Genomic DNA, 27,346 nt, shown 5'->3' on the forward strand with positions numbered 1-27,346 from the left:
CCGGTTTGTGGTGGACGATTTAATTTTGTACTTGTTTGATAGATTTCGCCAGTCGCCTCCACCTGTGGAGCTGTCCACTTTATTTTCTGTGTTGTTTGTGTGAAAGTACAAAGCTCCCTTGAAGATCATCATCACGATCCATGGGCAGATAGCCCGTAGGTGTCAACTGCACATTTCGTCATTTGTTTCCCCATTCTTACGTCTTGTGCTAATCTCCTCAAGTAGTGCCAAATCTTTCCGGCACCAACCTCTTCATGATGTCATCGTCAAGTCATTCTCTGTTAAGTCTTCCTCTCTTTCCTGTTCCTTCCATTTTTCCGAACAACTGACATTACATTTTCCTGCTGTTGTCCATCCCACATAATGTCCAAATAGTGCCAGTTTCTTTCTCATCGCTGCCTGCAATCGGTCTTCTTCTGTTCAACCTTTGTTCTTACTTCTACGTTGGTCAGTCTTTGCGTCCAGCTTAGATGCAGTATCATTCTGTTGCAATACAGTTCGAGTGTCAATATCTTATCTTTGTTAGTCTTTTTCAATCTCCAAGTCTCGCAGGAATACAAAGCTGTGCTGAAAACGCATGTTCTTAAGATGTTCAGCCTGGTCTTGCAGCCGATTTACCTGCTTCTCAAAATGTTATTGAATCCTGCCATTCCTCCTTTTGCCTTTGTGATCCTCGCTCTTCTTTCGTCTTTCACGCAGTCGTTTTCCCATGTCAGTCGACTTCCCAAATATTCAAATTCATTTACATTCTCAATCTTGCCACTATCTATTATTACTTCTTGCTCAACGCACTCCATTCCGACACCATTGACTGTCTTTTCCACGTTAATCCTCAGTCCTGCATCCTTTCCTGACTTATTCCACGTAAGAAGACTTCCCTGCAGTACTATTACGCAGCTTTCTTCCATCGGATCTATGTCGTCCGCGAATCTCAGGTTATTTATTCTTTCACCTCTTATATATTTCCCTCCTCTCTCCCTTTTGTGACCCCTAAGTAACCTCAGTCGTATAAAGCACCAATGTGATGAAGAAAAGAGACCAGAGATAAACAAAAAAGTATGTTGGATATGTACATTCTGTTAAGTCACTTATTTGAATCTACATAATTCAGTCAAGAACAGCATACAGTACAAGCTGTCTCCCCAGCCATGGGGAGACAACCATCTGAGGATCCAACCAATACCTTTACTTTGAAATACATAGTAGGGGTTACCAAAAAGATTTCCAAAATCTTAAATAAACACAAGATCCAGGTTCCTTTCAACACAGTACACAAAATCCGTGATTTGATCCCATCTGTAAAGGATGTGATTCCTGATATGCAATACCCGGGTATCTACAAACTGAGTTGTGGCTGCGGCAGCAGTTACATTGAGGAAACGAAACAACGTCTCGGACCACGTTCATGAACACAATTCAGATCTGAAACACGGTAGGACCAATACCTTTGCTGTTGCTGATCATTGTTTTAACAAAGTGGGCTCACACGAAATTGACTTTTCCAAGACGAAGGTACTCTGCAAACCCACCGGCTATTATCAGAGATTTGTTCATGAAGTCATCCAGATATATAAACACAGACACAACTTCAACCGAGAAGATGGGTACAAACTGAGCAATCATTGGAAGGACGTTATTAACCAGGTAAAGTCTTAACTGACAGTGATGTTTACATCCTACCTGCCTATGTCAGCTGTTATTTCCGACTCTCTGTGTCTTTCTCTCTCTGTGCATCTCTTTCCGATCTCTACTCCAGTGACCCGGGTGCTGCCGTGGGGTCCACTTTCTGCCCCGCCTCCTTCCCTCCCCTTCTCTCTCCTTCCATGCAGCCGATCTCTCCAGTGCTGCTGCCGTGGTCCACTTTACTCCAGTGACCCAGGGCTGCCGCGGGGTCCACTTTCTGCCGCGCCTCCTCCCCCCCTCTTCTCTCTCCCCCCCTACTGCCGAGGCCTACTATATAACCTCGTGCCACGGCAGATCTCTCGCCTACTTCAGCAGTTTTTTCTTGCTGTCGTTGTCCCACCTGATGACGATTGTTTGTGTTGTGATCGAAACGTCGTGCAAAGTATAGTATAGTACACAGTTTGAATATGTTGGGTACATAATGAGTCATGTATATGATTTCGATTGTTCAGCTGATGTATATATTAACCTATTTCGATGACGTATGCGTATGTCATCGGTTTTTCGTGAGATTCCATTCTGATGACATTACGTGCACAAAGCACATCTCTCATGATCGTCGAGGAACCAGAGGCAAGCGGGAAAGCATCAGTCAGGTGGTGATTAGCTGGCTTCACCAACGATTACCAAATCTATAAATATATGTGTCAATAAACCTGATACCACCCGACACAGCCAATTAGTAAGGTTTTTCACATAAATAGAACATGCTAATTCGTTAATAGTACAGCACACCGGTGTGATGAAAAGCCAAGCCACAACATTTATAATCTGAGTACGACGTTTCACCACTAATTACAACTAGCTTCATCATTTATATATTTACGGGTTCTAACCCCCCCCCCCCAAATGTGTTATTGAGGATATTGGTCGTGAAAGCCAACGTGTTAAACTTATTACCAAATGTCTGCACTCCTCTATGTATGTTAAGATGTCTTTAGTCAATGAATGTTTGTATGTGTGCATGTGGGAAGAATTTGGTCGACCCGCATAAAGCCTGCGCTTGAAACGGCGCTACACTCCATGCCATACAGAAGGGACAGACGATTTTAGTCCACACTTTGCAATACGGAGTTCTCCTGGCAGAGCCAGCTTGGGGCACGGCATCTGCTCGGCTCCTTCGGGAAGTGGGATTCACAACATTCGAGCGGTCCCACCAACCCTCAGCTCCACAGTGCGGGATTACAGGCCACGTGCATAGCCACCACTGATATCAAGATGTCAAACTGCTACCGCCCAGCCACAGAGAAACGAGGAAACTCACCCAAACGTGGGCCCAAACATCCCAGCACAGTAAAGTGATGTTCAGATTTAATGTTTTTATTCATCACCACACACACATGGACCCTTGACCCACAATAAAATAGTATTCCAATTCACAGGTAACCCAGAACACAATCAAGTAATTTGTGTTAAAGTCAATTTGTTTAACCAGGTGAGAACTCAAGAGACCAGGATGAGTCTCGGCTGCAAGAGTGATTGCTGCTGCTTTTGCTGCTTCTACTGCTGATGGTGAACATTCTGTTGCTGCTGAAAATGCTACTATTATTATTGATGCTGTTGGTACTACTCCTGATGCTGACGATGATGATGCTAATGATGGAGCTACCACTGCTGATGCTGTTGGTCCTGCTGCTACTACTAATTCTGCTGCAGATGACACTTCTGCTGATGCTGATGATGATCGAGTTGAGTTGAATTTGAGTTTAACGAGGTGAGAACTCAGGAGATCAGGATGAGTTTCGTTGACAAGAGTGACCTGGGTCACAAAAATGAAAAAAATCAAAACAAGTCAAACCCATGCCAGCAATGAAGCAAATATAAATCTCACCCAGAGTCCCGAGCACAATGCGCTTAGCGTTCACACAACTACACAACTGGTACGATATAATCAATGCGTCTCAAATCATCTACGCGTTGCTAAACAGCCTCAGACTCGAGATTGGGTTCACACCGGATTGGTGTCTCACGTTAAGGAGGGGTGCCGCGGTGGCTAGGAGATGTTAAGTCCCTCGCCTGGTATGCAGGAGGTCGTGGGTTAGATTACTACCGTGACAGCTGCTGTATATTTGGAGTTCGCGTTGTCATTATCCCTGTAATAGAACACAGTGTCTGCGTTATTAATGCGTGTTGAGACAATATTAGTCGTGTTGTAGTGTAAGGTAGATCTTCACTCGAGATATATATCAGACTTAATTAAATAACAGACTTCAAAGTCAGGAGGCAGTTCCAATTTTTGTCAGCAGAGGAAGGCGTTATCCCATGAATCGAAGGTTGTGGCTGGAGGTCCAAAGATAATTCAGACATTCAGCAAAATCAACCTTTATTACAGAAGATATTGGTGGCGAAAGCCCTCCTACTAGGTTTAAAATGGCTTCTTTTTCTCTTAGCCCTGTAAAATAAACCTAGTTTGTGTGGGTGGAGGAGTCACTCAAACCCTGGTTATGACAAACATGTCATAGTGATGCCATCCCATTCCCACCCCATTCCCACCCCGGGTTTATCGCCCAACGAGCGAGTGACCGCGAGGGGGATGGCGCGCGTCACCCCGTAGTGTCACGTGACACGTGTTCCCAGCACGCCCGCGGTGGAGCTCCGCCCCCTCGGCGTTGAGCGCCACGCGGCGTGCGGTGCGAGGGACGATGGCGTCAGAGAGAACCTTAAATCCCCCACTCCCCCCCACAGTGCGCTAACCACCGCACCACAGCTCAACCGCACACTACACACATGGCCCTCTATACACTAAAGACAAAGATTTACCGCGTAGCCTTAACAGACTGTTGGGGCAAGTTCTGTAAGTAGCGAGTAGCAACTATGAAGGCTGGCACTGTGACACACGAGGCGGTGGGTGGCAAGCATCATGTCCAGACACACACAAAGACAAAGACACACAAAGACACAGGCACAATAACAAAGACACAGAAAGGCATAAACACACCAACCCACTCACCCAGACAAATATCCCACGTATATCCTTAACAGACTGTTGGGCCAAGTGTTGTTAGCGACCACCTATCAAGGCCGGCACGGCACACAAGGGGGTGGGTGGACAATACCACGACTGACCCGCCTTTGTCTCCCCAGTGGCGATGTTTCCACACCACACCAGGAACTCATTTGAGGCTGAGTCGACCCTAGGGACCGAATCAGATAATCGGCAATGGTGTTGGCGAACGGGTCATGGGCCTCTCGTAGGTCGACTCAGCCTCAAATTAGTTACTGGTGCGGTGTGTAAACGTTACCACTGGGGAGACAAAGTCGGGTCAGTCGTGGTGTTGGCCACCCACCCCCTCGAGTGCCGTGTCAGCCTTCTGAGGCGTTTGCTAACAGCACTTGCACCAACAGCCTGTTTAGGCTGCACGGTGGATCTGTGTCTTTGTGTGCGTGAGTCTGTGCGTTGTGCCCGTTTCTCTGCGCTGCTCACACTCCGTGCTCTCAGGACGCACGACTCAGATCCAGAATCCTCACTGAGTCACCAACACCACCCACCCACAGTGCGGGGTAGAGAGGCTGACTAAACGAGTGGTGGATGCAGTGCAGCAGCTCCATGGAGTCGGCGCGTTAAAACGACAGCAGCCCCGCCTCCCAGTGCAGGTGACACCCGACTCTCCGGGGAGGATCCCTCACCGGCACTGAGGTCCAGACACCACCATGCCACACTGACCAGCTGTTGTTGTTATCTTTATATAACACCCAGGATGAGTCGTTCTCTCCCAGGCTGCACTCGTCACCAAGCCCTTTCCGTGCGATCGTCCCGTACGCGACTCCAACCACACAGCCCCAGGCCGCACCCCCCACGTCCACCTCCCAGTAGTGCTGACCCGACGAGAAGCTCTCTGAGCACAGGGCTTGGTAGTAGGCATCAAAGCGGTGTGGGTGATCGGGGCGACCCTGGGGGACAGCGGTCCGCGTCACCGTCCTGAGGTCCGAGGAAATCTGGAGTTTGTTGTGGGCCGAGTTTGGGTCCACAGTCGGTGAACGTCCATCTGCAGTAACGATAATCACAGTAGCCGTGGTAACAACAGCACCACTTTAACAATATCACTCGTGCACTAACACGCACGCACACTACAATAGAGCAATTCATAATGGGCATTGTTACACAACGTTGTAGTGTGTGTAGCTAGCGGTGTGATGACATCTAACGGGCACTTTGTCAATCCACTGCCTCCCTACACCGTGCGGGTCGCGGGGGATATTTGACCATACTTCACCACGCCGGTCACCGCGCGTTGGCAAAGTCAGGTGGCACAGCTGGCGAGAGCACAGAAGTACAGTACAGCGGTGCGTTTGTCTGCCCCGCTACCTGCTGCCCCGCCACGTAGCCCCACAGCCTGTAGCACCTGATAGGCAGGGTGGTGGTGACTGCCCCACCACGTGACCGCGCAGCCTGTAGCACCTGCTACGCAGGGTGGTGACTGCCCCACCACGTGACCCCGCAGCCTGTAGCACCTGCTAGGCAGGGTGGTGACTGCCCCACCACGTGACCCCGCAGCCTGTAGCACCTGCTAGGCAGGGTGGTGACTGCCCCACCACGTGACCCCGCAGCCTGTAGCACCTGCTAGGCAGGGTGGTGGCTGCCCGTGCGGGGCTTTGCGAGGTGCCAGGAGGTGGGGCGCTCTGTCCGCTAGGGCTGCACGATTTGGGGAGAATCTCTAATTGCGATTTTGCTGACATTGCGATTTGATTTGCGATTAAAAAAATTGGAAATCAAGCTTCAGTTCGATATTCATTGTGTGATAGATTTAAAACACGTGATGGAGCATTACCACGTGATACCATCACAATATGAACTGCTCTTTCTATTCTAATGCAAGGATGAGAACTTTAAAGATATGAATTGTTTCCAACGTGTATTTATTAAAATATTTTAATTTTAAAAGAACAGTCAAACATGTCACAACTGTTAAGTTAAATAAATGAAGTCATCATAATAAAACACGAAACAATTCCAAATAGAAACTGACAGAACTTTTTAAATCGCAAAAAATCGCAGCCATTGCGATTTGCTAATCGCGTTGTTTATAATTGCGATTTCGATTTTGAATCGATTAATCGTTCAGCCCTACTGTGCGGTAGTGCCCGTGGGAGGCAGTGGATCACAGCAGCAGCAGCAGCAGCGTGGATATAAACACCGCCATAGCGTCCCTGTGTGTGTACAACAAACACAAACATCTCCCGCGTGTCACCTTTCACAGACTGTAGGAGCAAGTGCTGTTGGTGAGCACCTGTGAAGGCCGGCACACGAGGTGGGTGTGATAGTGTAGTGATGTACACTGTGTGTGTGTGATAGTGTAGTGATGTACACTCGTGTGTGTGTGTGATAGTAGTGATGTACACACGTGTGTGTGATAGTGTAGTGATGTACACTCGTGTGTGTGTGTGATAGTAGTGATGTACACTCGTGTGTGTGATAGTAGTGATGTACACTGTGTGTGTGTGATAGTGTAGTGATGTACACTCGTGTGTGTGTGATAGTGTAGTGATGTACACTCTGTGTGTGAGATAGTGTAGTGATGTACACTCTGTGTGTGTGATAGTGTAGTGATGTACACTCTGTGTGTGTGTGTGATAGTGTAGTGATGTACACTCTGTGTGTGTGATAGTGTAGTGATGTACACTCGTGTGTGTGTGATAGTGTAGTGATGTACACTCGTGTGTGTGTGATAGTGTAGTGAAGTACACTGTGTGTGTGATAGTGTAGTGATGTACACTCGTGTGTGTGTGATAGTGTAGTGATGTACACTCGTGTGTGTGTGATAGTGTAGTGATGTACACTGTGTGATAGTGTAGTGATGTACACTCTGTGTGTGAGTGATAGTGTAGTGATGTACACTTTGTGTGTGTGTGTGATAGTGTAGTGATGTACACTGTGTGTGTGATAGTGTAGTGATGTACACTGTGTGTGTGATAGTGTAGTGATGTACACTGTGTGTGTGTGTGATAGTGTAGTGATGTACACTGTGTGTGTGATAGTGTAGTGATGTACACTGTGTGTGTGATAGTGTAGTGATGTACACTCTGTGTGTGTGTTAGTTTAGTGATGTACACTGTGTGTGTGATAGTAGTGATGTACACTCTGTGTGTGTGTGTGTATGATAGTGTAGTGATCTACACTCGTGTGTGTGTGATAGTGTAGTGATGTACACTGTGTGTGTGTGATAGTGTAGTGTTGTACACTCGTGTGTGTGTTAGTGCAGTAATGTACACTCTGTGTGTGTGTGATAGTGTAGTGATGTACACTCGTGTGTGTGTGTGTTAGTGTAGTAATGTACACTCGTGTGTGTGTGTGATAGTGTAGTGATGTACACTGTGTGTGTGATAGTGTAGTGATGTACACTCTGTGTGTGTGTGATAGTGTAGTGATGTACACTCTGTGTGTGCGATAGTGTAGTGATGTACACTGTGTGTGTGATAGTGTAGTGATGTACACTCGTGTGTGTGTTAGTGTAGTGATGTACACTGTGTGTGTGTGATAGTGTAGGGATGTACACTCGTGTGTGTGTGATAGTGTAGTGTTGTACACTCGTGTGTGTGTGATAGTGTAGTGATGTACACTCTGTGTGTGTGTGTGTTAGTTTAGTGATGTACACTGTGTGTGTGATAGTAGTGATGTACACTGTGTGTGTGATAGTGTAGTGATGTACACTGTGTGTGTGATAGTGTAGTGATGTACACTGTGTGTGTGATAGTAGTGATGTACACTGTGTGTGTGATAGTGTAGTGATGTACACTCGTGTGTGTGTTAGTGCAGTGATGTACACTCTGTGTGTGTGTGATAGTGTAGTGATGTACACTCGTGTGTGTGTGTGTTAGTGTAGTAATGTACACTTGTGTGTGTGTGATAGTGTAGTGATGTACACTGTGTGTGTGTGATAGTGTAGTGATGTACACTCTGTGTGTGTGATAGTGTAGTGATGTACACTCTGTGTGTGTGATTGTGTAGTGATGTACACTCGTGTGTGTGTGTGATAGTGTAGTGATGTACACTCGTGTGTCTGTGTGATAGTGTAGTGATGTACATTAGTGTGTGTGTGTGTGTGATAGTGTAGTGATGTACACTCGTGTGTGTGTGTAGTGATGTACACTCGTGTGTGTGTTAGTGCAGTGATGTACACTCTGTGTGTGTGTGATAGTGTAGTGATGTACACTCGTGTGTGTGTGTGTTAGTGTAGTAATGTACACTTGTGTGTGTGTGATAGTGTAGTGATGTACACTGTGTGTGTGTGATAGTGTAGTGATGTACACTCTGTGTGTGTGATAGTGTAGTGATGTACACTCTGTGTGTGTGATTGTGTAGTGATGTACACTCGTGTGTGTGTGTGATAGTGTAGTGATGTACACTCGTGTGTCTGTGTGATAGTGTAGTGATGTACATTAGTGTGTGTGTGTGATAGTGTAGTGATGTACACTCTGTGTGTGTGTGTGTGATAGTGTAGTGATGTACACTCGTGTGTGTGTGATAGTGTAGTGATGATGTCCACTCGTGTGTGTCATAGTGTAGTGATGTGCACTGCGTGTGTGTGATAGTGTAGTGATGTACACTCGTGTGTGTGTGTGATAGTGTAGTGATGTACACTCGTGTGTGTGTGATAGTGTAGTGATGTACACTCGTTTGTGTGTGTGTGTGATAGTGTAGTGATATACACTCGTGTGTGTGATAGTGTAGTGATGTACACTCGTATGTGTGTGATAGTGTAGTGATGTATACTGTGTGATAGTGTAGTGATGTACACTCTGTGTGTGAGTGATAGTGTAGTGATGTACACTTTGTGTGTGTGTGTGATAGTGTAGTGATGTACACTGTGTGTGTGATAGTGTAGTGATGTACACTGTGTGTGTGATAGTGTAGTGATGTACACTGTGTGTGTGTGTGATAGTGTAGTGATGTACACTGTGTGTGTGATAGTGTAGTGATGTACACTGTGTGTGTGATAGTGTAGTGATGTACACTCTGTGTGTGTGTTAGTTTAGTGATGTACACTGTGTGTGTGATAGTAGTGATGTACACTCTGTGTGTGTGTGTGTATGATAGTGTAGTGATCTACACTCGTGTGTGTGTGATAGTGTAGTGATGTACACTGTGTGTGTGTGATAGTGTAGTGTTGTACACTCGTGTGTGTGTTAGTGCAGTAATGTACACTCTGTGTGTGTGTGATAGTGTAGTGATGTACACTCGTGTGTGTGTGTGTTAGTGTAGTAATGTACACTCGTGTGTGTGTGTGATAGTGTAGTGATGTACACTGTGTGTGTGATAGTGTAGTGATGTACACTCTGTGTGTGTGTGATAGTGTAGTGATGTACACTCTGTGTGTGCGATAGTGTAGTGATGTACACTGTGTGTGTGATAGTGTAGTGATGTACACTCGTGTGTGTGTTAGTGTAGTGATGTACACTGTGTGTGTGTGATAGTGTAGGGATGTACACTCGTGTGTGTGTGATAGTGTAGTGTTGTACACTCGTGTGTGTGTGATAGTGTAGTGATGTACACTCTGTGTGTGTGTGTGTTAGTTTAGTGATGTACACTGTGTGTGTGATAGTAGTGATGTACACTGTGTGTGTGATAGTGTAGTGATGTACACTGTGTGTGTGATAGTGTAGTGATGTACACTGTGTGTGTGATAGTAGTGATGTACACTGTGTGTGTGATAGTGTAGTGATGTATACTCGTGTGTGTGTTAGTGCAGTGATGTACACTCTGTGTGTGTGTGATAGTGTAGTGATGTACACTCGTGTGTGTGTGTGTTAGTGTAGTAATGTACACTTGTGTGTGTGTGATAGTGTAGTGATGTACACTGTGTGTGTGTGATAGTGTAGTGATGTACACTCTGTGTGTGTGATAGTGTAGTGATGTACACTCTGTGTGTGTGATTGTGTAGTGATGTACACTCGTGTGTGTGTGTGATAGTGTAGTGATGTACACTCGTGTGTCTGTGTGATAGTGTAGTGATGTACATTAGTGTGTGTGTGTGTGTGATAGTGTAGTGATGTACACTCGTGTGTGTGTGTAGTGATGTACACTGTGTGTGATAGTGTAGTGATGTACACTCGTGTGTGTGATAGTGTAGTGATGTACACTGTGTGTGTGATAGTGTAGTGATGTACACTCTGTGTGTGTGTGTGTGATAGTGTAGTGATGTACACTCGTGTGTGTGTGATAGTGTAGTGATGATGTCCACTCGTGTGTGTCATAGTGTAGTGATGTGCACTGCGTGTGTGTGATAGTGTAGTGATGTACACTCGTGTGTGTGTGTGATAGTGTAGTGATGTACACTCGTGTGTGTGGGATAGTGTAGTGATGTACACTCGTTTGTGTGTGTGTGTGATAGTGTAGTGATATACACTCGTGTGTGTGATAGTGTAGTGATGTACACTCGTGTGTGTGTGTGATAGTGTAGTGATGTACACTCGTGTGTGTGTGATAGTGTAGTGATGTACACTCGTGTGTGTGTGTGTGATAGTGTAGTGATGTACACTTGTGTGTGTGTGTGATAGTGTAGTGATGTACACTCGTGTGTGTGATAGTATAGTAATTTACACGGGCAATCCTCAAGGTGTCTGGATCTCCCTGCCTCAAGCAATAATAATGAATCATAAACATCTTAGCCCTAGTGTGTGTGTGTGTCAGACTCACACGCAGAATAGCAATAGCATGCTCACTCAATTATACACACGTATAGTGTTAAAAGAGCTCATGTAATAGTGATTTGCACTCATTTGTGTGTATGTGCTATATTTTAATGTGTAGTTATATTGATGTATGTTGCCGCGACGCTCCCGGGGCCTTCGCTAAGGCCTCCCCTCCTTCCACCGGCTCTTCAGCAGCAGCAGCAGCAGCCTTGGGGCCCCAGGCAAGTCGCGACGCATCAATCGTACGGCGGCTCCCCTCACCTCACGCATCTAACGGGGTTAGGGTCCATCCTCGCGGGGTCATCTCTGGGGGGCCGGGCTCGGGCCCTGCACATTAGTGTCCATCTGCCGGGTGGCCCAGGCGGACCCGCCAGTGGAATGCACTTGCGCATCGCGTGGTGGCGGCCGCTGCCGTGTCCTCGGCGGTGGTGGGGTACGTGCAAGGGATCGAGGTGCAAATCTTGGTGGACATGGATGGTTTCTGAGTCCATTTTTCGGTTTCTGCCATGCAGCGTTGGGCCGTTGCGGCCGGTTCAAGGAGCTTGTGTGGCTGTGAATGGCGGCAGCCTTGGCATTTTGGGTCACATTGTCGCTTCGATCACAATTGGCGAAATTGAATTGGTGGGGCCCATTCTTGTCTCCAGGACCTTGGCACTGCCATGTCTCTTGGGGACTGACTTTTTGGCCAAAATGCCCGTGCGAATTTTTGTTGACCAAGGTTGTGTAGAGATGCCGTTGGGGGGGGTGGTTGCACTTTCTGCATTCTCCCACTGTACTGTCCCCTCTTGCCACCAGTGTGCGGGCCTTGACTAAGGTGTCTGTGACGGTTCCACCTGGGTCACAATTCCTACAACCCCTCAGGCTGTGCAGACCATTAAAATTGCATTCCCCGGAGGCAAGTATCCTCTTGTCTCCCTCCAATTACTTTTCGAGGTCGGACGAGTAGGTAGGCTCCTTGACGGCCATGTCGGCGGGCCAGGACCCCTTTTTACAGGTCCTAAATTCGGGGCCCTCGCCGATCGTCGTTCCAGCTGGTGCCGTTTTAGCGGACGCTACCCCGGGCCCCCCCTCCCGATGATGCTAGGCCGGCTGGAGAGTTTGTGGCTGGTATGTTGCACAAGGGGAGGACCGACGCATCATGGATCGATGTGTTGTGTCACGAGTGGCTCCACGAACTCATCGTGAGGTTCACCAATGTGTTTAGCCAGAGTAAATTCGATCTCGGTCGCACCACTCTCCTGGAACAATCACATAGATACGAGAAACTCGACCCCTATTCGGCTAAATTCATATCACTTTAGCCCGGCGGAAAAGGATCATGTCCGCTCCGCAGGTGACGAGATGTTGGCAGCGGACATTTTCTCCCCATCCACTAGCCCTTGGGGTGCCCCCTTTGCGCTAGTCAAGAAACGGGATGGGAGTCTCCGTTTCTGTGTCGACTTCTGTAAATTAAACAAGATCTCGGTGGCTGATGCATATCCATTGCTTCGCATGATGATTCCCTGGACGCTCTCTCGGGTGCGCGGTTCTTTTCGACCCCAGACTTGCTCTCGGGCTTCTGCAGTTGCCACTGGACGAGGCCTCTAGACCCAAGACAGCGTTCCGCACACCCCAGGGGCTGTTCCAATTCAATCGGCTTGCTATGGGTCTCCATTCGGCCCTGGCCACCTTCCAGCATCTCATGGAGATGGTCTTGGCGGGGCTGCAGTGGAAATCTTGTTTAATCTACTTGGATGATGTTATTGTTTTCGGCCGTACGTTTGACGAGTACTTGCAATGCTTTGAGGCAGTGTTCCTCAAAGTGTGGGCCGCGGGCTTGAAGTTCAAACCACAGAAATGTTATTTATTGCAACCATCGGTGAAGTATTTGGGACACATTGTGAGTGCGTCAGGTGTTGCCATGGATCCGGAAAAGACAGCTTGTGTCCGGACGTGGCCGACTCCTACATCTGTCGTTGAGGTGCGTAGCTTTGTTGGCTTCGCATCGTACTATCGTCGGTTCGTCCGCGATTTTGTGACAATTGCAAAGCCACTGCACGCACTCTCTGCCAAAGGTCAAAAGTTTTGCTGGGGGATAGAGGAGGAAGCCGCTTTTGTGGCACAAGGCACGGCCTTGGCGGATGCGCCGCCCCTGGGGTATCCGGACTTCTCCAAACCCTTCCTCCTCGACACCGATGCCAGTGACATGGGCATTGGGACTGTCCTGGCTCAGGTGGTCGATGGGGTTGAGAGGGTTATTGCCTATGGCAGCCGTGTTTTGTCTCCCACTGAACAGAGATACTGTGTGACCCGGAGGGAGCTGCTGGCCACAGTGTTTTTCGTCCAGCTGTACAGGCCCTATTTGTATGGTAGGCGGTTTACCATCCGGACCGACCATGTGCCCCTGCAATATTCCCTGAGGATTGACCAGCCTTCGGGTCAGCTGTCCCGCTGGCTCGAGGTGCTCCAGGAGTACCCCTTCGATGTCATCCACCGGAAGGGGACTCAGCATGGTAATGCGGATGGGTGCGCTTGTGCCCTGGGTTCTAGCCGCGGCAAGGCCCCAGTGGACACGGCGGCCCAGTTGGTTGCATCGGCCGAAGCGGCCCCCCCTCCGGGTGTGGTGTTGCCTGTTGATTTCGGCCTGGGACTCCCCTGAGAGGTATGGTCTAAGTTGCAGATGGAGGATTCCTCTGCTGAGGCTACGACGCCGTGTTGGGCCAAATGCCCGGAGCTCAACTCCATCGGCTGCCCCGGTGATCGCCGTGCATGACGGCTTCCTCATGCATTGGGATGCCCAGTTAGAACATTATTGCATGGTTGTGCCCATTGGCCTGCGAGGTAAATTGACCCGAGCCATTCACAAGAAACTTATGCACCTGGGCTACAATGAGACCTTGTTGGCCCTTTAACGGGTCTACTATTGGCCATGTGTGGAGGATGACGTGGCACTAATTTTGAAGGGTTGCCACGACTGTGCACGGAGGAAGGCCCCAGTTGGCCAGGATCGGGCCCCGCTGCAGTCCATCCGGGTTTCTCGTGTAAATGATTTCATGGCACTCGACATTCTGGGGCCATTCCCCATATCCCAACGGGGCCACAGGTACCTCTTGGTGTGAGTTGTGTACCTCACACGTTGGCCTATGGCGTGGCCTCTGATGGACCAGTCGGCCTCGTCCATCACTGAGGCATTCGTACAGGAGTACGTTGTTGACAAGGGTGCGCGGGAACAGCTCTTGACTGATCAGGGGCGGAACTTTTCTTCTCGGGTGCTCAAGGAGTCTGCGACCTTCTTGGCACAAAGAAAATCTGCACCTCGACCTACCACCCCCAGTCCAACGGGATGGTAGAGTGCTTGAACCGCACCCTCACATCCATGCTGTGCCACCACGTGAGTACGTCCCAATCGGACTGGGACCTGTTCATTCCGGGGGTTCTGGCCATGTATAGGTTGGCACCGCATGCCTCGATAGGGTTCTCCCCTTTTTATTTAATGTATGGCAGAGACCCGGAGCCCCCAATGCACGTCCAGCTGGACTTGGGGCCTTCAAAAAATGCTCACCAGTGCCTGCCCCAATGAAATTCGCACTCGACTGGCTGCGCGAGGCACGGCAGGCGACCTTGGATAATTCGGCCAGCCGGCAGGCGGCTAACGAGCGCTTGCCCAAACACCAGGCTGTCGGCCCCCAAGTACCTGTTGGCACATCACCTTAATTGCATCGCCCTTGGCAGGGCCCTGTCGCAGTCATAGAAGTCCGCCGACTGCAGTGCATCCGTATTCAGTTGGGCCGCCGCCACTGGATTGTGCACCCATCTCGGCTCAAGCGGGTTGTACTGCCTGGCCTCACCGATTCATCCCCACTTCAGGAGCGGCCGGCGATTGATGCATCCGACAACCCGGGCCGCACGGGTTGTTATGACGCGAGCGATGCCCTGCCTGTGTATGCGCCTGCAGAGTCCCCGCCAGTAACAAACAGCGACACCTCACCAGGTGGATGTACCGGCGACGGACTTGACAGCTGCCAGTACACCGCCGGTTCCGATGCCCGACGTTGCGCGGGGAAGCGGGCCGGCATCACGCATACGCTCGCGGGGCGTGCGGGTACTGTGACGGCCAGTGGGGCCATTTATTCGTCCCCTGCCTTCCTTGGACACTTTTACAGTGTCCCATGTGGGGACTGTTTCCAAACTTTAACTTGTACCATGCTGCCTAGTAATGGTTACAGCCGGTGTAGGCTAATTCTTTTTCATGGGGGGGGGGGCGGGGGGAGGGGGTAATGTAGAAGAGTAGTCGAGGACATTACATCACGCTCACCTTCTGGTGCGGTGACGTCCGGTAGGATGACGTCACGAGCAGTGACGTCATGCATGGGGGGCAGGGCGATGACGTCATGTCTCCGTGGGGTACTTAAGCTGGAGCCCGTGACATGAGCGGATCGTAGCAGGAGCCCGGGAACGTGAAGGGTGGAAGTTGGGACCCAGGGGTAGGGCTGACGGGGAATAGGGGAAATCTAGCATGAGGGTTAGGAGTGGCTGCTTTAGCCATTCGGCCGATTTTGGTAGAGCCCTCGGCCGGCACAGTGGGAAGAGCCCGGTAAGTCAGTGTGTTAGGAGTCCCAGTACCCTATCCCTGGGGAGAATTATATTAGCCCTTAGCCCATAACTGGCATAAGCCCCTAATAGTCTCTTAGCGTAAGCCCCAAATAAACCCTTGGCGTAAGCCCCTAAGAAGATCTGCCTCTGAGACGTCTTTGCACTATAACACATGTACAGTGATACACATGGTCAGCCACAGTGATAGCCCAGTGTGGCTCTGTGAGCCTCGGGAATTAACACCCAATCCCAATAATCCTTGAGGTGCCTTAGAAGGGATATAGCAGCCTCAAGCAATATTGATGAATCCTAATGCTGAGTTAGCCTGGCTATGCACCTCATGCATTAACAATTAACCTTATGCATTACAACGGTGATGTAGTCTGGCTCTCGTCTGATGATGACATCCTTGACCGAGAAAACTCCTCTACTAATAGATTCATCTGCCACATTGGCCAATGACATCCTCGCTCAATAATTATACACTCGCACCTCCGATTAGCATGGTTGGCTAAGTGCGGTGGGAAACAAGTTTAACATACCCGTCTAGTATTAATAGAGCACCGTAAGAGCGATTTACACTCATGTGTGTGCACTATACATTAAAATTTTTATAATTCACTACCTGTGTAACTGTAACGTATCTTATGATATGAAGAGTGATAAAATTATCACCTGAGCCTGGAATATGGACACTGAACCCTACGACTTATAAAAGTTGCTCGAGCCTAAATGTAACAGCCTGGAATAGGAATGATGAATCCTGACATTCCAAAACGAGACTTATTCTGCTTCTGTGAGTCTCAGGAATTAACACTGAGTCATATGCATCATGATATGACACTGACATTGATGCCCTCGCTTTTGGATGAGAGTGAACGAAGTGCTACTAGCAATGGAGGGTTGTGTTTGTTGTGCAACGATTGGAGACTAAGCTCAGCCTAGACTCACAGCACATGAGTACATTGACTATACTGGGCATCAGTTAGAACTGGGCATTGAACCCAGGACCCTAGTATCTGGAATCAGTTGTTTCAATAGCCAAGGTCTCCCCTCCACACTGGGGCAGGAGTGATGAACTCACAGACGAGAGGGAGCAGTCTGCCCATGACTCTCTCAAGGGAGCGGATCGTGGGGGTGTCCAGTGGAGTAGGAGCTGGGGGCGGAGACTTCTTAGGAACCTTTCCCCTGTGACAAGATTAGCAAAAAACAATCAGCATCACCACACACACACACAGCATTACCACTCACGTACAGCATCACCACACACACATCATTACCACACAAACACACAGCATCACCACAGACACACAGCATCATCATACACACACAGAGCATCATCACACACACAGCATCACTAGACACACACACAGATTCACCACAGACACACAGCATCATCATACATACACAGAGCATCATCACACACACAGCATCACTAGACACGCACACAGCATCACCACACACACACACAGCATCACCACATGCAGACAACGTTTAAAATGCAGCATCATTAAATGGAACCTGTGTCCCACACACAGCTCATGCTCCATAAATAGTCCTTGTGCAATATGCAGTCCTCTATTTACGCAACATTAGCATGGTAAAATAACAGTGTTTACCGAAAGAAAACGCATACTGATGCTTATCTGAATGCAGAGTCACACCATCACCCCTCACAGAAATCTGCTCTTATTAAGATGCTCATTCATTGAGCTAAGAAAGTGTCAGATGGTGATAGTCTGAGAAGTGAAATTGAACATGTTAAAGAAGCGCTGCAAATTAACGGTTACAATGATGCACAAATCAATAGGGCATTGAACACTAAAACCAAATCAAGTAAGAGCACTGAAACTGCCCAAGTAATTAAAACGATTTAAATACTGTACATTGCGGGAGTAACTGATAAACTAGATAGATGTTTGGAAAAACAAAACATCCGAGTCAGATTTGGCATGGTACATAAAATAATATCTGGTACAAAAGATGTATTACCGAAGCTATCAACAGAAGGTGTGTACAGGATTAACTGCACGTGTGGTAAATGTCATGTTGGGCAAACAGGACGAGACTAAAAGAACATCAGAGAAACATTAAATTATCCATAATACAACTGTCAGCAGTAGCAGAACACGTGTGCAAGCAAGGATACTCAATCAATTTAATAATCTTGAAGTTTTGTGCAAGACTAGCTACTACTGGCCAAGACTAATTAGATAATCTATCGAAATTGAAAGAAATCAAAATTCTTTAACTGTTTGGATAGCTTCTGCCTTAGTGCTGCGTGCAAGCAAATCTTCAAATAATAAATTATTTAAATGCATGTCTACAAAGGGCAGCGTACTTCAGTAGGGATTACCGTTGATAGGGCTATTTTAATAAACACAATAGACAGGAAGGTCAAGTTCAAAGGGCTCGCATAATGCACATGCATAATGTATGTTGCCTTAGTAACCACGCCCCCCGCCCACACATTGTGCGAGAGCGCAGCTGCGTGGTCAACACATCTACGCCTTTATATATGGAATAAAACAGTAAGATTTCTCCACAAATCTGGCTGTCGCTTGATGAAGCTATTTGTAATTACTGGTGAAACGTCGTCCTCAGATTGTAAATGTTGTGGCTTGGCTCGGCTCTCCAACACACCGGTGTGCTGTACTAGTCACGAATTGGCATGTTCTGTTTACGTGACAACCCTTACTATAATCTTTGGTTCTTTCGGTAAAGTCACGTAGGTATAAAATAAAATAAATCACGACGTTTTGGGCGCAAAATAAGCGTCCATCATCAGGTGGGAAAGTATGGTCTGCTGCTGACGCAGACTGTTTTAAAAGGTTTGAAATAGGTGTAGCTCAAGGGTTATAAAGCAGTGACCGGGGCTAGTTATGTTAATGTGAGAAATTAGCATGTGATTGTAAGATATGAGAGCGGCCTCCTACGACGAGGGCACGGAAGTGGCTATGTTAATGTGAGGGATTAGCGTGATGTTAATTTGAGAAATTAGCATGTAGTTGGCTGTGTCGGGTGGTAGTGGGTTTTAATGACACATTTATATATTTACGTGATCTAAGCCAAAAAACTCTATAATAGACTGCATGGCCACACGCATCCAGTTTGTAACACCCACTCAATATAAACAGCCGATGTTCCACATACAGATAATCACAAACAGCACCAAGCACACACAGCAAATTGTCCATATCACAAAGAGCATCATCACACACATATGTTTGTGTGTCTATTTAGCTTCTTTCGCACCGAACTTAGCCAACCATGCTAATCGAAGGTGAGGGGAATTACAACAAACTAAACACAAAGCAGTTCTAAAGAAACGAGCTAGGATAGTATCGTTTAAAGCAATTCATCAGAACCACCTGATGTTAACTTTAATGTATGCAACAGGGATTCAAATCACTATCCAAGTAAACTACAATCACAACGGTGATTAAAATCACTGTACAAGTAAACACACAGCTGAAGGCTCCCACACTGCACCGCCTCGTGGTGCTGGTCTGTGATGGTTGAGGTTCTGTACCTGCGTGTCTCCTCCAGGTGCCCCTGTGGGATACAGAGAGATACGTCACTGTGATGCTGCCTCCATTCGCTCCCATGGCATTGCTCGAGTTCTCTCTGCGAGTCCCATAACCGGAATATGAATCCCGCATCTTGGCTAATTACCCCGTGAAGGCCAAATCTGTATCCTTGGTTAATAAGTGAAGCGATCTTCTCAAGACCTGAGCATATCAACCCTTTAGCCAGGGTTTGAGTCCCCTTCAGCCTTGGGCAGTGCTCATTTCCCGTGGCTTGAAACAACCTCTCAAAATGATAAGCAATGTCTATTTCTGCAGAGGAAATTCATGTCTGTATATTAAAAGTGCTTGAGAGTGGATATCAAACACCTGATAGCAACAGAGCAACTGTTTATAAAAAGTCGATTAAATTGCATAACATCAGGTATTTAGAATTGAACTTTATCTGAATGTTATCTTCAGGGTAATATGTGGAATTCTCTGCAGAAAATGCGATAAGGTACATAATTAATTTAGATAGATAGTGGAATTTCAAATGAAGCCACTATCGTGGTAAAGGGAAATTATTATTGTTATTGAAGCTGTGTTCTCATGTTCTGAGCATCTAAACCCTAGGGCCAGAAGCCTCTCTACTGCTGAGGGCTCTGTCAAACTGGGGCACTCCCCCTGGCTTCGCGAGCGATCTACCTTCAGGAACGTGAGCGAGTCCCTCTCCTCCTGCAGAGTGCGGAGGCGCGCGGCTGCTTTCTGCAGCTCGCTGATCTCGTGCTTGTAATGAGCGATGTTCTTGTCGATCTGGGACAGCAGCTCCTTCTCCTTCAGTTCTGCGCGATGTAAAGCCACCCTCTCGTCCTCATTCAGTGCCGTTCTCAGGCGGGTGAACTCAGCTTTGATTCGCTCCTTCACCCCAGTCATAGATCCCTGTCGAGCGACACGGATTCTAATGATTGACCATTCCCCTCTAAATTTCGATTTAAAGCTTTCGTGACTGCAGGGATTCATATTCTTGGTTCTTTCGGTAAAATCATGTAGAAGGGAAATAATAAATTAATAAAAATAAAATAATACAATTTTCACGACGTTTCCCCTCTACATGAAGCAGTCCCCCTCCTTAGCTTCCTTTCGTTCGTCTCTCAAAGTTCACCCATTCCCTTCCTCTCCCCTCGCCCCTCCCCTCCTTCCCACTCCTCCCCTGCCCTTTCACGACCCCTATGTGCCCTCTGTTACTGTCACGGATTTATTGGCCCTGCCGTCTAACTTACTCTATTGTTACAGTTTTTGTTTATAAAGCGCCATGAGAGAACGCACTCTATAAATATAAGATAAGATTTTCCATGAGCCATGGTTATTATTTTTTATTATTCTGCTTGTTTGCCCAGAAATATCTCTCTTGTATGTATGTTGAAGTTCTTTTGCACCGTACATAACCAACTTGGTTGCAAGACTATTTTTGCAAGGTCCTGCCAAGTTTTGAGAGTAGAGGGCAACGCTGTTGCTTTGTGGTATTAATTGAGTAACTTCTCAGCATTGTGAAGTTTGGCCAATACCAGTTAGATTTAATGTTCTTTTAGCTGCCCGGTGCTTCGCTCATTTTTGTGAGCTTCACTCCTCTGCCCTCCACTGTTGCTGGATGGCGACTGCCTCCAACTGCCCAGGAGCGTCCTTCATGAGCATCCTCCTTCACAGAGGCCAATCTTGACATTGCTGGTACCGGTCATCGACAAGTCCACTCAGCCCCACATCCTCATGTACCACATCAGCTCCGTCTCTTTTCTAGCCCATGCTATGCCCGTTTATCCCCCTCTATCTGGTCAAACAAAAGCTTATTGGGCATGCGTGGCACTGTGGATCACGCTGTAATGTTGCAAAGGCTAAAATTGCTACATGTTTCGGATTGTGCAATCAAGTGGATTCGCAACGACTTATCTCACCGATTTCAAATTGTGTCCATAATGGGGGACTGACAGGACCCCGAATACTAAAGGAGTTCCTCAGAGCTCTGTGCTTGGCCCTGTTCTGTTTTCTTTCTATTTCAACAAGAAGGCATCTCCAATCTGCACTTTGACATTTACGTTTTTGCTGATGACACAGCCCCAGCATCTACAACAGGGCTTCGATGGACTTCAACTTAATGCCCTAAAACTGGTCCTCAACATTTACAATTTGCTGCATAGACATGCCTCTCGACATGTCAGCAAACGCCAATTAAGATAGCACTTTATTTCAAAATACTATTAAGGCCTTTAATTTTGACAAAGGTACATTTTTACAATTCAAAATTTAATTCAATATTTAGCCAGACACCTTCTGTTTGTCTGAAACATGGTTTACCTCACATATAAATCCTAGCCTAATGAAATTTACGGATATAATAATTTGTGATTAGACAATCAAGAGGAGGTGTGGTAGTATATGTGAAAATTGACCTACGTTGCATACAACTTTCTACTGTAATAAACCCGGGCTCTTTTGAATATATTATGGTCACAATTTATTCTCCAGTTAACCAACATTTTGCTCTGATGTGTTGCTATACACCGCCAAACAGTAAAATATCAAATCAATCTCTGGATTAGATAGAATCAAACATTATTTTCCCATTTGATGATGTCTGCAAATAGGTGAAGCTCTCATTGAATCACTCATTGACTACTGTGATGCTGCTTATAGATCCGATCCTAATGAATCATTAAACCGACTAAACCAGATTCATCATTATGCTCATCGATTTGCACTGGGTGGACCACACAGGACCCACCATTGTGACATCTAATTAAAAATCCAATCTCACTTTACTGGATCCAAGAAGAAATCTACAGTGGGCCCTGTTCATCCACAAAATCCTGATTGGCAAATCTACGCTGTACTGAGCTAATTCATTCATCCCATTGCCAAATCCAAGAAATCTAAGGCGCCCATCTAATTGCCTTTAACTATCCAAAGAACAAACATTGGAATAGGTGACAAAGCCCTTGCCATTGCAGCACCAACGTTTTGGAAAAAAAAAAAAACCTTGTTTCCTTCGCATCATAAATATTACTTCAAAAAATATTCTGAAACCAGGCACGTTTCGTACACAAGGGGCGTTGGGGCGCTGCCCCACCAATCAGCTGGAGATGAGAAATATTTTTTCTACTACAAATACTTTTCTCTAAATTGTTTTGTTGTGTTGAAAAATATACATAAAATGATTCGTTCAACGTGAATTTCCTAATGAAGATAACATTTTAAGTTGTTTTTATTAGAAACCGCTGCAACGCCACAGTCTGATTTGTGCCTCAGGGATATCTCGGGACGGCTGTGAAGGCGTCCGAGTGAGGGCTATCTCTTCATTCATTGCGATTAGTTTCTAGAATTTTATCCACACCGTTTGAGACCCATTCAGGGTGGTGAAAATGGCGCCCATGGCTCTAATGATGATGTCACAACGCTAGGTTGCACTGTGCAAATGTAGCAGGTCACGGCCTACACATAGGTGGGTGTATGACGGTATGTGGCTGTTATTGTACAGTATGCGGTGTCTTGGTTTCCTGGGCTAATTCGTTGAGTCGTGTCAGCTGATCTTTAATTGTACTTTAGGCTTTTGGCAGTGTCAAAGTCTGTATTTTGCACGTGGAGATCAATCGACATATTCTGATTGAGTATGGTGCTGAGGCTCTTTAGATGAGTAGAAAACTGCATCCTGGAGTCTGCGACCACCACACCTGATCCTCCCACAAATGTTTTCGCCTGCAGAACCTCTGATTTTACTGGATTAAGCAGCGTTTCACTTCGTGCAAACCACATGTGCATTGCTGACATGCAATTTTCAAAGTCACCGAGGCTCTTCAAATCTAACTTTTAATTAACTGCGGTGTAAAATTGTCTCAGCATATAGATGGAACTTGATGTCATACGATGAGATGACATTGGCGATTGGAGAGACATATGTTGAAAATAGGAAGGGCCCGATAACGGACCCCTGTGGTACACCAACTAGACACAGCATAAGCGATGACTGTTCATCACCCAGCTTCACGAACCGTGATCGACTTATGTAGGCATGACTCCACCCACACCAGTGCCATACCTGATACACCAGCGTGCTCGTGTCCCGTGGTGGAATAATGCCTTTGATCAACGCCTTTGGTCAACCCTAACTTTTACACTCGAACTCTATAATCTATTATCTAGAACCTATAACACTATAAACTATGACACTTTCATCATGTGCTTCTATTAGGATATTTTATCTCCTAGTTAAATAAAGTTTAAGTTGATTTTTGTTTTTATCGGGTGAGAACTCAAGATTTCGAGAGAGTCTTATTTTCTTTGGTTCTTTCGGTAAAGTCACGTAGAATGAGAATAAAATAATAAATTGATAAAATAAAATAACACAATAATATTCTCACGACGTTTCAGCTAGTCACTAGCTAATCACTCAGTTATTTCAATGCTAAATTCGCCTAGTTATTTCAATGCTAAATTCTCCTGTTTGATTTGTACTAAGTGCCTCGGTGAATGTGTATGGTCTGACTTTAACGTAGCTATTTCTGTGAGCCGTTACAAGCTAATCACTCAGCTATTTCAATGCTAAATTCTATGCTAATTCCATTGTCAAGGGGTGCCTCTGCGGATGTGTATGCTTTAACTTAGCTATTTCAATGCTAAATTCTATGCTAATTCCATTGTCAAGGGGTGCCTCTGCGGATGTGTATGCTTTAACTTTTAACATAACTATTTCTGTGACCAGTCACAAGCTAATCATTCAGCCATTTCAATGCTAAATTATATGCTAATTCCTTTGTCAAGGCGCTTTGTTCCTCTCACACAGCTTAAAAGGCCGTGATCTGAACGTGGCTCTTTCACTCCAGCGCTGTCCTACCAGACAGTCTCGTCCCTTCACCTGATGAAGGCCGCTTGTGTTGTGGCCAAAACGTCGTGAGAATATTATTATTTTATTTTATCAATTTATTATTTTATTCTCATTCTACGTGACTTTACCGAAAGAACCAAAGAAGATGAATCATTGCAGTCACGAAAGCTTTAAATCGAAATTTAGAGTCTTATTTGTATGAGCGGCCTGGGTCAAAAGAATTACGAAATAAAAGAATAAAGCACAGCAACGAAGAAAATAGGAATCAGCACGAAGACAGCCACGTCACACGATAAATTAAACACACTGCACGAACATAAATTAATGCAAAGTAATAAACTCCCTGCAGCACAAGGTCGTCTTGTATATATTATACTTATACTGGTCTTACCATCTCACCGATAGCGAATGTTTTTAAGTTATTCAGTAAAATTAAGTGAGCATCTTGGCTGGAGGCACGAGATATGAACATTTTTCTTATAAAGTTGAATTGAAATTTTTTGTTCACATTTCAAGCACTCGTCACCATAATGATTCAATTTCCTGTAGATTTATTAGGGATTTAGTGACGGATGACAATTCTACGGAGTTGGCCTCACAGGGAGAGTCACAGACTCCACACGGTGGAGGTCACAGGGTCACAGAGCTGACACGCGGTACCTGCACGTCCCTGCGAGTGGCCTCCATCCGTTCCACAGACCCCTCAGCCTCACTCCTCTTCTTCTCCACCGCTCGCGTCTCCTCTCTGACTCCACTCTGTAAGAGACAAAGTCACCAGAGGAGACTCCACTCCCTGAGTGACCCCCTCTCATGCCCACTCCACACGGAGCCACTCCACAGTGGTGGCCCTGAAATGCCCACCAGAAGAGTGGTCAGGAAGTCAGACTAGACTGACTGACGAGTATACAATGCAAGAGACCACAGAGAGGGAATCAACTCATGGTGATGTTTGTTTTATGAGATGTTTCTATTAATCCCAGTAACACTGATTATTTACATGGCTCATTGTTATGCGCAGTGATGGCTTTTACCAGCTCGTGTGTGGTATCATTCACTCCTGAGTGGTTCTCACTCCCTGAGGGCCTCACCATCCGTATCTCATGCACATCCTCCAGTGTGTTGACATCATGCCCTCTATGGTGCCCTGCGATTGTGCAGACTGTGCAGATCAGGCTTTCGTCCTGCTTGCAGAAGAACCTGTAGGGGTCTCCATGCTGCTGGCATCTTCGCTCCTCCAGGCTGACAATGGGAGCCACCAGGACGTGGTCCATCAATCTCGGGTTGTTCAGGTGAGGTTTCAGGTGAGAGTCACAGAAGGAAGTCTCACACCTTAGACAGGTCTTCACTGCAGGAGTCTCTCCATCACCACAGGTGTCACAGAAGACAACTGCGGCCATCCTCTCTCCAACTCTGAGCTGCTCCACCAGGTTGGCGAGCGCCACGTTCCTCTTCAGCTGGGGCCGCTCAGGGAAGGCCGCTCGGCACTGCGGGCAGCTGAAGCTGCTCGCTCTCTCCCAGGCACCGTCCAGACACCGGAGGCAGAACGAGTGTCCGCAGCTCAGCGTGGAGGGGCACTCAAACGTGCCCAGGCAGATGGGGCAGCTCAGCTCACTGTCTACACAATCACTGGGAGATGCGCTCGCCATAGCTTTACTCGGACTCAGTTGCTCGCCGCGGCTCACGGAGGAGCAATCGCAGCAGCAGCTCACACAGGGGAGACGAACAAGGAAATTGAACTTTACTTCACCTGCAGTTAAGTTATAAATACCTTTAGACACGCCCTGGAATGTTCCACACGGTGGCCGTGCTCACCTGTGTAGACGTGGCGTTATAGACACGCACTGTTATAGCTAAAACTGATTTTTGTGATTAGTTTGTTGTCCTTCCCCTGCACTTCGAATTAGCATGGCTGGCTACGTATGCTGTGAAAGAAGTTCAACATACATACATAGCTTTGACTGGTCTCAAGTGATATAATATTTCTACAAACAAAACCCAGCAGCAGCATCAGCCAGGCACACAGCGATAATGGTTTGTCCCACAGGCTGATTGACCGGCTCGGGTCAGGATGTGTGCATTGCACACAGTGGAACCGCACCTTGTACAGACATTCTGATGTAAAGATTAACTTGTTTTTTTCCCATCTGTGTCTTTTTCCATTTTTTTCTTGCAAGGCCTGTTTGTTTAAGCTTCAAAGTCTGTAATCGTTTTCAACCTTTGTCAACTAATATTTAACTACTGGCTTCATGCGACCTATGTTTATCTGTGAAATATTTTTTTGGTTATTTATTCCTACGACACCGTTTTATTCTGGGTGGATGGTGGTTGTATGTATGCTAATCGTAGGTGTGTAGGTGGGCGAGTGGGTTAGTGTGTGGGCGAGTGGGTGAGTGGTTGGGTGAGTGGGTGGGTGAGTGGGTCAGTATATATGTTGAACTTTTTTCGCAGCGTACGTAGCCACTCGTGCTAATCGAAGGTGCAAGTGGGTGGTGGTGGAGGTTGAGTGAGTGGGGGGTTATTTGGTGAGAGGGGAGACAGATGGGCAGGAGGATGGCGTGAAGGGTGGACGAGCAGGAGGTGATGGAGGGAGGAAGGGTGGCTGGGAGGGCGTGCGGTTGAGTGCTTGGGTTCCTGGGTGGGTGGCCTCACGCATTACCACAGCGAACAACCCCTGGATAAACAAACATCGTCGTTCATTTAAGCTCGTTATCGACATGACTTTCACTGTATATTTTCCTATTATGTAAAAAAGAGGTTTTAAATCTTCATAAAATAATGATATTTTCATCACCTATTGTTAATGTTAACATTTTACATCTTGGACTCGCTGAGTTTGGCGAGTTCTATATATATTTAAAAAATGACTTGGCCACAAAAGATAGCTCAACGACAACGTGGTTTATTACGTTAACATTTCTAGCAGCCAAACACTCTAAACGCACGTTTCTAAGTGTGTGTGGTGGGGGGGAATTGGAGGACCCGGAGAGAAATCCAAGCTACCATGGAGAAAGAGACATGCAAACTCCAAGTACACGTATAGGCGTCAGGGTCGGGATCGAACCCATGCCCTCCCGTATAC

General features: G+C 46.8%; 1 protein-coding gene across 2 annotated transcripts; it reads right to left on the minus strand.

The window, feature by feature from the left end:
- Positions 1-2,973: 2,973 nt before the first annotated feature.
- Positions 2,974-27,022, minus strand: LOC142906655 (E3 ubiquitin/ISG15 ligase TRIM25-like). Of its 2 annotated transcripts, none has more exons than XM_076054921.1 (6): positions 25,356-27,022; positions 24,928-25,023; positions 20,100-20,333; positions 19,418-19,440; positions 16,970-17,073; positions 2,974-5,669 (listed from the first exon to the last, which is right to left on the minus strand). In XM_076054921.1, exons 1-6 carry the CDS (start codon positions 25,911-25,913, stop codon positions 5,245-5,247), a joined length of 1,440 nt encoding a protein of 479 aa, XP_075911036.1. In that variant the 5' UTR covers positions 25,914-27,022; the 3' UTR covers positions 2,974-5,244. The 2 variants fall into 2 exon arrangements, with proteins under 2 accessions (XP_075911036.1, XP_075911037.1); XM_076054922.1 differs by lacking the exon at positions 2,974-5,669 and adding an exon at positions 15,580-15,782.
- Positions 27,023-27,346: the final 324 nt, after the last annotated feature.

Source organism: Petromyzon marinus, chromosome 68, assembly GCF_048934315.1.
Source record: "Petromyzon marinus isolate PM22_M1 ecotype Great Lakes invasive population chromosome 68, UKy_Petmar_22M1.pri1.0, whole genome shotgun sequence".
Lineage (NCBI taxonomy): Eukaryota > Metazoa > Chordata > Hyperoartia > Petromyzontiformes > Petromyzontidae > Petromyzon > Petromyzon marinus.

What these genes read in the sequence shown, in the direction of transcription:
- LOC142906655 (XM_076054921.1), bottom strand. Translation starts at nt 25,913, where the DNA reads ATGGCGAGCGCATCTCCCAGTGATTGTGTAGACAGTGAGCTGAGCTGC. An exon ending in ATGTGCATGAGATACGGATG is followed by an intron (nt 25,024 to 25,355) that starts GTGAGGCCCTCA and finishes TGTCTCTTACAG; the next exon opens with AGTGGAGTCAGAGAGGAGAC. An exon ending in CCACTCGCAGGGACGTGCAG is followed by an intron (nt 20,334 to 24,927) that starts GTACCGCGTGTC and finishes GTCGCTCGACAG; the next exon opens with GGATCTATGACTGGGGTGAA.